This window comes from Colius striatus, chromosome 1, assembly GCF_028858725.1.
Source record: "Colius striatus isolate bColStr4 chromosome 1, bColStr4.1.hap1, whole genome shotgun sequence".
Taxonomy (NCBI): Eukaryota; Metazoa; Chordata; class Aves; order Coliiformes; family Coliidae; genus Colius; species Colius striatus.
In genome coordinates, this window is record NC_084759.1 from 79148617 (window position 1) to 79160826 (window position 12210).

Genomic DNA, 12210 nt, shown 5'->3' on the forward strand with positions numbered 1-12210 from the left:
ATCTACCTTGATGGAATAGAAGCAGATTGCTTCCTGTCTAGCTTTGTCTCTTGCCAATCCAGTTCAAAGTAATTTTAAATAACAGTCTTGCCTTTCTGGGCTGCAGGTAACAGAGTATTATCTTGACATCCTCATTAAAATGATCTAACCATGAATTACTCAACAGAAAGTTGTTTACTAGCAGTCCGCTTCTTACCTTCTTAAAGAATGCTGCAGGTGCCATTTCAGCTCCATTGAGAGTTCTTAAGAGAAACATTGGCCAAGAAGATGCATTCATCTGGAACCCTGAGTAACAAACAAACAAATAGCCCTCCTTTCAGCTTGTAAAATATAATAGGAGGAGAAGGATATAAAGTCTATTTTACTAATGCTTCATTCCCTCTATTTTGGACTCGGCCAAAATACAAGTAGTCAAGAAGAATTAAACAGGGTACAGAAAGTCATGCCATGTATTTCTATTCCAAATGACTTCTCTGCAGAATTACTCATCGTGATTTTTGATATTACAGATGAACATCTAGGACTTAATTACATTACAAGAGGTCATAAAGTTGTACCCCACAGTCCCAGTTCCAGTGGAACTTCCCCAGAACAAGCACCTAGCTTACTTTTCAGGTCTGCTTTTTGCTCTCATTCTACAACATCATCCTGTGCTCCAGGTTATCTCATTTATTGAGGAGGGAGATACCTTTTTATCTTCAAAACTCAGAATTCTTTCACCAGATCACAGATTAAAAAAAGAGACAGTTTCTTCTCCCTCCCAGATGAAAATAACTAAAGAAATAAATAGCCTTAAAACACAAAGAACACATAACAAGGAAGAATAAAAATATAATTATTTTAATAAATGCATGTATCATATTGGAAAACTAAAACTGGAAGATATTCTACTTTAATATTTTTCATTAACAACTGAATAAAAAGCACAAACAACAATCAAATTTGTTTACATGAACTACCTTATTCAAGCAGAACAAATGTTTGTCTGAAGACATTCTCATTCCAGACAATCTTCCCTCAGAATCAACTACATTCCAAGTTTTAAAATAAAACAAAACAAATCCTTTGCTTTCTGTGCTTTCCAAATAGATGCTTCAAAGTAATGAGTAAGATAACAGACATAGTGGACATTTTTTCTGTGTCTTTAGCAGCTATATGTCTGGCACAATTCTACAGAAAAAGAGACATAATAGAGCAAATTGGAATTTTTTCCACAAAACAGATAGTACCACAATCTGCCAGGAACTGATGAACTCCATCATAATTGAGTCTGGACAATTCTCTTAAAAAAAAATCTAACTAGAAAGGTGGAACATATCTGCAAGTCTTGATAATTTAACATCTAACATTGGATTATATGCTATAATGGTTCTTTTAACTAGTAGCTTTTGAGATCTCTTCAGTTGAATAAACAGTTTTCAAGTTAGAACTACTGACACAATACCTAAATGAACATAAAGCTCATATTTGATAAATGGTGTCATAATTTGAGAACTGCTAAGCTGATTATGAGTCCTGATTTGATACTACAGTCTTTATATAACCTAAACATATGTCATTACTGAAACTCAACATTCCTAACTAGCTGGCCAAGAAAAAAACATATATGCAAGACAGAGGTATGACACCTTAAAAAACACTTTCAGTTAATTTCCTTAGGCCTTTAAGTTGTGGTAAAACCAGGGTAGATGTTATCCCCAACATAACTTGTTGAGAACATTAAGCTCTCAGAAACTAAAAACCTTACCTATGAAAAACAGAAGCTGGAACAGGAACCCTTACGTAATAAGCATGATTAAACCTATGTAAAAATCCGGTAGGAGGGACTATGAGCTAGTTATTACAACATAAGCTGAACATTAGTATCCAGAAGGTTCCCTACTACTCAGAAAAAAAAAAAAAAATCATCTGCTTAAATGTCTAGCAGGAGGTAATTATACACCCAATTAGCTCCCAGCTTTGCCCAGGAACAGGATGCTGTAAAACTGCCAAAAAGGCTTTTTCAAAAATGTATCTAGGTATGCCAGAATGTTTGATTGCTGGAATTTAGCCTATTTCTAGAAAAATCTAGGGCAGGTAGGACAAAATAATAGCACTCACATTCTTTTCTGAATAGCCAGCAGTTGTTTGGAAGGCAGGTAAACTTACTTGCCTCAGTGGAGGGAAACAGCTGCTTGTTAGGCACAGCACTGTAAGCACCCTGACCAAACAGGAGTAATAAACAGTATCTAAAGAGAAGACAACCACCCTTCTAGCCATGATTGTGGAAAGTCACACTTCTTAATGTATCAACTGCCCTCCTTACAGATAACCAGAGTTGTTTTATTCAGCAGATTGGTTTAGAAACACCTTTTAAAAAGCAATGTGCTCCTGAACCGAAACCGTGAATTTAACACCGTACATGTATAGTTGAAGGAAAAGGTATACTCTTCTCTATTACAACTCTCTTCCATACTGGTATCCTGAATTCATTCTACAAGGTTATACCAAGAATGCCAGAGAGATTATAAGTTTGTGGGGGTTTATTTTAAATTAAATTTTTTTCCCAGGTGTCAAAAATTTCCAGTTCTTTCATTCAAAGCATCTATGTATCCACAGGAAAGAAGGAAAAGAGCCCTTCTAGGCTCAAACCATATCCACCTATCTCAAATAATATTTTTCTGGACTGGCACCTTGGTGTTAGTGCTTTTCTTGTGTTTCAAAAGCATCACAACAGCATAAAAATCTACCCTTATAATCCATGTGATGTGTCTTAATGGTTATGTCAACTGCTTCTGTGTCTGTTTGCCTCTCTACAAGGAAATCAAGTTTCATACTGTATTGAAACAATACTTTTCACTACATCTTTCAAACAGAAGAACTGTAAGTCATTAATAAACACAGATGCTAAGTGTTTTGAGAGGTTATGAAGAGAAGGCATGCCTATCTTCACTAAAACTCTGGTGAGAAATGTTTAAGAGTTACTGATGCCACCAAACCAGAAGCAGGTTGGTAACCATAAGATGGGAAAACAAGAGTAACCATTTTTTGCATACAGTTTATTTCTTATATATAGAACATTATTTCTTGCATCTTCTAAAAATTCCAGAGTATAACACGATATCAGAGGAAGGAGTGTTGCTGTCGTGGGAATGTTGGGGGGGTTTAAGTTAAATTCTATTTTTCCTCCTCTTCAAAAGCAGACCTATTTTCAGACCTATGTAGTAAGTGTGTTTCTTGAAAGTCTGCCACACCTGGAAGTTTCAGCTATAACAAATATGGTACAAGAATGCAGATCTAAATATACAGGTTAATCACAGCAAAGAAAAGGTGACATCACACCTTCTTGCTCCTAGTTGTCAAACTCGTCTCTGACTATTCATCATATAACCAAAGAATTCCTTTGTACAGTTCCCCATTTAACAAATTTCCTCAGGACAACCAAGCTCAAGCTCTCAGTTTAGGGAGACCCATAATGTTTTCACTCATATTGGTCATGGGTGAAAACAGAAATTCTGGATGCTATTTCTAAGCACTGGGAAACTACATCTTGTTCATAAGCATTCATTGCACCCGCGAACTAGTCATGACAATTGATCAGATGTCCCCCAACACACGTTGATTTGAGGAGATGCGAATCATGTGCAACATAAGCTTGCAGTTCGCTAAAGCTCTGCTTTTGTCTATCTCAGAGCTCAGTGCTGCACTACCGCCGTTCACCCACCCTATGTTGCCATTCCCAAAAGACCACAACCTCTTTGCTCAGAGTCTGAGCCAACAGGCAGGCTGCCTTGAACTGCTGCACCTCCAGCAGCCCTACGGAGCGCTTCCCAGGTGGCTTAACAGCGAGCGCCTTCTAGTGGGGTGCTCTGATTTACTGAAGAGAGAAAAAGCAGGTCAGCTTTCCCCCCTTCTTAACAACGTCTACTAAAAGCAGCATGCACACCCTCAAGACGTTGTGCCCAAACAGGTTCCTAAGACTGAGTGAGGGAACATTTCTAGAATGGGCACACAACGGCATATCTCAACACTAAGAAAGCTGTCAGACACTCCCATTTAATATTAAGGGATTATTAAAAAAAAATATATAACAGAACTCAAACTAATTATTCTACTCATTATTATGTCAAGAGAATTTAAAAAAATTAAATGAAAAAGCCCCAATTCACTTAAGATTGAATTAGTTTTCTTACATTTTTCAATTAAATAATGGTTTGGTGAAACGTTGGATTTGCCAAGACAGGAAGGTAAAATCGACTTCACCACAGCAATACTCCACACACATCAGAGAATTGTTTCTTACCAAGAGGAGGTTGCAGCATGCCCCCTTTCTTTTCACAGGTCCCGATGGGCTGTATGTCCGATGAATCCACAAGCCTCCAGAAATCATTTTTGTTGTCACTTCCATCCAGTCGCAACCTTAGCCTGGCACCAGTGATTCCAATTACTGTAGCTATGCAAACTGAGGTAACATTGCGAGGATCATGGGCTTCCAGTTTCATACCAACTTTGAAATCATTCGTAGGTGGAATTCTAGACTACAATAGAAGGTAAGAGACTTTTTCTTATTCTTATTGTTAGTATTGCTAAATTTACCAGCCAGTTGAACATACAGCTTTCATTCACCTAAACATATCATATGGATGCTAAACATTCAGAAGCCTTTGAAGTTTTGAGTGTTTAGCAACAAGTCAGAAAAGACAGCTGGATAACCTACCAACAGCTACTATTTAAGATACTTGATGCTCCTACTGCATATACATGACTGATTTCTTAACAGATAAGCACTCTAAGAAGGGTAACAAGGCAATCCTGACCAAGACATGAACATAAAGATGGGAGGAGCTGTGATTAATGTTTTAAGTGAATGGAGAAGAACACTGGAGAACCATAACATTCCACTGAAAAAAAAATCCCAACAACTCACAGATTTAATAGCTTTCCATTCAAAAGAAATAGTTATTCTCATTATATTATTATCTTGGAAATGTAAATAAAATTTGTACCCTACTGCACTAGGCACTACAAAAGCTAAAGGCAAGAAAGTGTTTCTGCATCAAAAGAAAAGCTTACAACACATACAAAGAAAGAAGACAGAAAAAGAGTTACCTGCCTTTTACAAAAAGAAAATAGTCCTAAAGTCACAAAAAACTTCTGTGCTAAGGTAAAAATTGCAATTTGTGTTTACTCATAGAGAACTGAATATATTCATACACATACAATGAAATGCCAATTTAATTAGCACAGGAAAATAAATGTGATGAATGCAATTTGGTCTTTGAGCAGAACTTTTTGTCCCAAGCTAAAGATGAACAAAGAGGAGAATATTTTTTACTTGTGTATGAACTTGCTACTGGTAGAGATTGACTGATAGTCTGATTACTTGCAAACTGTAGTACTGCAGGCATAGTGTGATCTAATGATGTTGAAAACTTTGTATTAATTGAATTGATTGAAGGCCTCTCACTATTCTCTTTAGATGTTTCCTCATTTCCAGCCTCAATTTGTGAATGGAAATTTTTGCCAACACTGGAACTTAAATTCTTTTTGCGTCTTTGTAAATAACAAAATATACGGTGTATTTACAGAGGGCAGCCCAAACCTTTCTCAGTAATCTTTCTACTAGCTAGATAAGCCAAGCACTGAAGTTTCTCTTAGAAGAGAATGGCTCTTCTTGTGTCACTATAGAACCCCTTTTCTGCAACGTTTGCAGTATGAAGCTGCTCTTGAACATAGATGCCAAGAACTGTAGGCCGCCTTGCCCATGACATTTAAACCCAGTAGCCATCCTACACAGACTAACACAATCTGAATCCTAATACAGAAGGCAGATAGAAAAACCAAAACCATGGGCACTCCCACTCACAAGATTCCTACATCCCTTCTACTGTCTGCCTGAGCAGGTGAGGTGGGGACGCTGTAGTGAAAGGTGTACTCTGGGTACACAGAAACACTAAAGAAATTGGCTACTGCAACAAGTGTTAAGTGATATTTTTGCCTACACCACATTTTATTTTTTAAAATACCTCTTGCTTTACTTGTTATGGTGTACAGCTGCACTACTTACAACAAGGTGTGGGTGATCAACAGCAGGAGGCTGAGCCCAAAAAACAGAGGCGAGCAATATTCAGTGAACACTGAGCGTAGCATCTGCCAATACTGCATTTAGACAGCAGGCTGTCTGAAAAGGGAGCCCAGGAATATTAAATTTAATGGGCAATTCAATTTCAAGGATATTGCCTGTCAAGCTGTTCTTTTCCACAACCACGAATTCAGGGGAGTTTATTTGTTTGTGGAAAAGGTGGGCTTGTTTAAAGATGAACATCTCAAGGCATTCTACTAAAAAGGTAACTCTTCCATGCCAGTCCATCCTTACAGCATGGTAACAAAGCCTGCTCAGTAACAGCCTTGTTTGAAGTTCTTTCAAACCACAAGAGACAGAGCAATTTTACTGAAAATGTTCAACTGCTCGAAAAAAAAGTTTCAGGGATGTGGAATGCATCAAATTTTAAGTAGTAGAGCAACAGATAAAATACCTTCTAAATTAAGATAAATACTTTAATCAATTTCCATTAGCTGTCTCTGCCTGTATCTTAATTTATGGTAGAGACTTTAATTTATTGCTCCCCAGGTCATTTTTAATTACTACAAAATCTAACTTTTGTAGAATTCCCATAGGTCACAAATACTGGATGTAATTGTCAAATTAAGCTTCTCTCTGCTATTTGTTTTCTGGCTGGCCACAGCAGTGTACTTCTCTGCATTACACAGAGTGATAATGACAGATACAATCCATGTGTAACCCAATAAAAGTCAAATTAGTCCTACACAAAGCTCAAGCACCTTAGCTTCTAAAATCTGCAAACATTATGTAGGGAGAGGAGCTAGCTCTGCACTAATTAACATTTCATATCACTTTCTACTTAAAGGTCAACTCAGAAAAACTTAAAGTTTGCATATATACATTGTTTGGAAATCTGCTATGCACAGAAATTAAAGCTCTTCTTTACAACTCACACACTCCTTAAGCAATCTAGGTCACCTGGATTTATCTCAGTCAATTGTCATGTCAAGGCATGTCGTGTAAGAGTACTGAAGGTGTTACACAGTTGCTCACTTTGGAACTCTTGAGCATTAGTAAGGAAGAGAAAGATCCAAGAAGGGCATGAGGAAAGGCTTTTGAGCAGCTTTCTGCAGTAGCTGTATTTCTTATGAGCATATACTCTGGTGACGGTGGTCTATGGCCTGTGAGTACAGCATTAACCTCAGAATGATACAGGGATACGCTACTGCCTTCTGCCTCTTCCCAAGCAGACTTTGATATCTCCATCCTGAGCTGGTATCCACTATGAAAAACATGAACTGGAGAATTAATTTCTGAAGCTCCCCTCAAGAGCTATGGACATTGCTATTCTTAGCCTTCTCTCTCATCGAAAGCAGCATGTGAGGAGCTCTTTCTTTGTCCATCCTCATCTGCGAAGAGCGAGCTAAGATTCAAGATCTAGTACAAGGAAATGCTACCACCTGCATTTCTACCTGTTCTCCACTCTTGCAACTACTTCAGATTCACTGAATGACATTTCCTCTCCTCTTCAGACTATTACATTCACATTGCTTTTTGTTTGGTCCCTGACAGAGGCCAGTATCACTTACAGTACCATCAAACTACCAACAAACCCTAGAAGATTCTGAACATGCTCACTCCATTAAACTAGACATGCACAACTTGTCACACCTATTATAGTTCTATCAGCCTACACTATTCAATTTCTTCATCATCTATCTTCCTAACACAGTGAAAACATACAAGCCAAAACTCATCCTATTTAACTTTACCCAGCTAAGATATCTCTCAGCTTGGGAAAATATCATCCCTGGCTTCCTCTACAAAGAGAAAGATGCCTGCAGAGGTCCACTCAGTCTCCAGAGAACTGAATAACTAGTGGTCATTAGCTCACACAAGATGGTAGATGTGAACTGCATCTGCAAACACATACCATATCATCAGGCAGGGGGAAATCAAACTTGTAGGGCACAGTGTAAATGATAATATTGTATATTAAAAACCCTTCATGATAAATTCAGTACTTCCCTTGTATTCCCATATATTCATTTATTTTTTTAACTTCAGTATCTGCTACTCCTTATTAAAAAGCGCTCTGCTCAGAGACAAAATTAAACATATTTGAGAGATCCAGAAGTGGTGAATAAGCTCTACCACACACACATCTTGCAGCTAGTCAGAACTGAAAAGACTTTCAGAAATGGGGCAGGAGAATGGCTCCTCTGATGACCAGCCAAATTTTAATTCTCACTAAAACCATAGTAATTCTAAGATTACTGAAAAATTGGAAAATACTTTTGAGCTCTGATAAGACTGTTTTCATTAACTCATCTTTTTTTAAAGGGAAACAGAGTCCAAAGGTAAAATTTTAATGAAATCCTCAAAGTTTGGCTTGAGGCGGAAACCAAGAATGAAAAACTTCAGTAGCTGACATCTGCCAAAACTGTAAGCTACTGATAACTAGAGATCAAATGTTGTCAAATGGGAAGTTTGTAAACACTCTAAACATAAAAGTTGCTCTAGGATCACCCTGTAACTTGCACACACACACACGCTCGCCAAATAGTACCTGTAGTATCTGGCATACCTGTCTGAAACAATGTAGAGGGGCAGCTACTGATTCAGTCTCTTTCAGATAATCATCCCAATTAAACTGTTCTGGAAGACATAAGATAAAAAAAAGACCATACACACAGTTTTCAAAGGGAACTTAAATTAAGGAAGGTAGGGGGTGGGGAATGAAAGGGACAGAAAAACACAACTATCTGCTAGAATAGGTTTGTGGATTTTTTTTTTCCAAGAACAGGTTTACCCTCAAATGAAAACTCCACTTTTGAATAACACACAAACCTTGAAGGTGCTTTAAAAGTACCATTAATTCATAGGGACAATTACACAACAGGGGAAAAAAAAAATCAATATAAACCTGTCCCACCCCCCTTTTGTTTTGTTGTTCACATACAAGGATATGAGTCGGGATATCCAGATTCAATTCTCTTCATAAGTACCTCTCAAGCATTTTTGTACAAATCACATTAGCCTTTCTCTATCTTAGTTCCCTTAACAGCAGGACTGATAACCTCATAGGAGTGTTGAGTTTGTAAACGTTGAGAAAAGCAGACACCTAGTTCAAGACTACTACCCACAGCCCACTAGAAAGCAAAAGGATTAACACAGCCTTCCAACTGCATCTTTGTCTCTTTTTGTCTGTAATCTGATAAGGGTTTGTCTTTGTAGGGTAAATATTAATGGAAAATGTTCAGCAACAGAATCGTGGTATGTTTTCCAGTGTTAACACTGACAGTGCTTTATTTGCACGAGTGAGCACATTCTGTGTTAGGTTTAATCAGTTATCAGTTTTGCATGTATGAACTACTAACATCAGAAATAAAACCAAGTATTATTTGATATAAAGCACAAGAGAAAAACTACAACGACACAACTAATATTTTTGTTCTTCAATTATCTAAGTGATCACTTCTGCTTATTTTTCTTATTTGGGCAGCTGGCATCTCTCTGAGGTTCCTGCAGAGTTAATCACCTATGAACTCCAAAACGATACAGTAATGCCACCCAGTGGTTCACTGACGGCCAGTCACACGGCCTGTAGCAAAACCCTTGGTGATGATGGAGAGATCACACTCAGTTTTCAGTAATCCTTCCAAAAACACCACCAGGCAGAGTAAAACACATCTCTGTGATTTGCAGGAGAGAGGAGAAGCAAAGAATCTATCAGAAAATGGCAGCATTTTTCAGCACTCACACACTGCTGCTCTGAAGGATTCACGGTGGCTTCAAACACAAACTGCCTGCATTTGCACATTTACTTAAAAATACATAGTGCCTTCAAGCAGAAAACAATAAACTCCTTGGCCTGCTGAGATCCTCTCTTTTTGGCAAAACATACTCAAATGTATGCAAGCGATTTGTCCTTGGCACTGCAGAGGCCATGTGTTTGTTAGCTATGTAACAAGTCAGTAAAATCTCAAAAGCTGTTGATTTAGTGGTCCCAACTATAAGTAGGCTGGTAACAAAGACATTTACTCACAACATCTTGTAAGTCTACCTGTTTTGGAATTAAAGTTTTATTCACATGTTTATACAGTTACATCAATTTTGTATTACCCAGAAAAGTCAAGACACATTAACTTAAACATATGTTAGATATTTGTCTTTCAGGAAGGCATGCTCAGGAAATGGCTCTTCAGGGTTTTCTCCAGAAAGCAGCCTCCAGCTCGATTGCTCTTTTTATTGACAGGCCAAGGAGGCTGCAAAAATTGAGTATGATTAACTGCTACAAAGTTTCATCTTATAAAAATCCTTTTTTGAGTCTAATAATAACATTGTCACTTCAGGTTGATTTCTGGTTGGTTTTTTTTTTTTTTAGGTTGGTCTTTAATCATAGCTTACCTTAGCAAACTTCAAAGTATTCAATTCAATAAAATTAAATCTAGCAAAAATAAAATGCTAGTTACATCCCAGCTCCCTCAGATCTAATATGATGTAAGAGCTGGAATAATGAATCAGAGCTTCTTGATGTTAAGGACTATTTAAATGTAGATACTTCAGAGACAGCACCTTTTACCAGCAGAAACTCCCATTCACCTCCTCCGAACAAAAATACCTCAACATACCAGCATTTCCCAAGTGACCTCAATTGTTGTAACAGGGCTGTAATTTGGTGGGATGACCCAAACAGGTCAGAGAAAACAAAGAGAAACAAACAAGTTGTGGTTTTTTTCTCCAGGGATCATTTACTAGGAAGACACACACAGTAACACAACCAGTCAGCTGCAGGTAAAGCAAGAGGAAAGGAACATCACCTGTCTCTTTGCTTTAAATCCTGGCTATTAAAACCTCTTTAATCAAGCAGAAGTAACCTATTGTTTAAATTAGACGCTCTCCACCTGTAATGATATGCTGTACTAAACTAGAGCCAAGCTCTGAGTGATGTTCCTAATTATCATTTAATTTCTAAAGTCATAGAAACAGGAAATGAACGTGTGTTTGCAACATTAAGATTCATGTCTAGAAAGATGATCACAGTGAAAAACAATTCTACACAAAAAGCTTCCCTGTATTCTCAGTAGCCCAACTAAAGAAGCAGTTGCTTTATATATATTTTTTATTCTAAAGCCTCTGAAAACATGCAGTGTCTAAGAAATAGAAATCTTCAGGAAAATTAGCTTGCACTAAATGATTTAGCACGCATTTCTCTTCCCACTCAAATCTGCAGGCAGCAGGTTAAGTAAAACCTATTATGCAACAAGTACAACTTTGTAACCCACCAGCAAAGTGAAAACTAGAGAAAGAAATTTTTATGCTGAAAAAAAAAAAACCATCAGCATGTACTGGAAACAGGAAAAAAAACCATAACCCAAACATATCAGAAAGAGGTAACCTGGACCTTTTGTTAAAAAAAAATTAAACAATTTGTAACCAACAAAGGAATAAGACCCTGAAACAGTGATTCAAGACAAGCAGCATGGGCAAACAGCCTGACTAATTTAAAAATGGGGGAAATAAGTTTATGCTGTAGTTGCTTGCATTACTGGCAATGACCTATGGGGTCACAGACCCTTGATGCTCTTTGCAATGCTGTATCAATACCCTATCACTTCTTGTCATACCTGCCAATTACAAAGTAACACAGGCTAAAAGGGATCCCTCCAAGAGGTATCTAGTTCAGCCTCCTGCTCCTCCAGGGTTCCATCACCCTCCACATGAAGACATTTTTCCTTCCATCAAGCAGGAATTTCTCATGCTCCAGACAGTATTTGTTGTTTCTCATCCTTCCCCCGTGCCTCTGAGAGGAGCCTAGGTCTGTGTCCTCTACAGCCATCTGTCAGGTAATTGAAGACAGAAAACCCCACAATCTCACATACATAAGCTTTCTCTTCTTTCATCTGAATAAGCCATTTTCCTGGTTTCAGCACCAGTTTTCTGCTTCCATCTTGCATTCCAACTCCTTCATCTTTTGTTTGATACACTGCCAGACAGTTTGCTCCAGTATATCATGTCTTCCTTGTACCAGGAAGCTCAAAACTGAACACACTACTCCAAATACAGTCTCACAAATATAAAAAACAAGGAAATCCCTTTTCTGGGTTTGCTGCCTACGGTTTTGCTGATAGCACTCAGAATGCAGTTGACATCTTTCACCACAA

At 37.8% G+C, this 12210-nt stretch overlaps 1 protein-coding gene across 3 annotated transcripts in view; it reads right to left on the minus strand.

Annotated features, from left to right (window-relative positions):
• The window catches only part of SCML2 (Scm polycomb group protein like 2), a 69921-nt gene that overhangs the window by 36941 nt on the left and 20770 nt on the right, over positions 1–12210 (minus strand). For all 3 annotated transcript variants that reach the window (XM_061988569.1, XM_061988568.1, XM_061988570.1), the window contains 3 exons: positions 8631–8701; positions 4283–4517; positions 197–285 (listed from right to left, as the gene is read on the minus strand). In XM_061988569.1, the coding sequence (XP_061844553.1) occupies positions 197–285; positions 4283–4517; positions 8631–8701 (395 nt within the window). The remainder of the gene's footprint in view (positions 1–196; positions 286–4282; positions 4518–8630; positions 8702–12210) is intronic.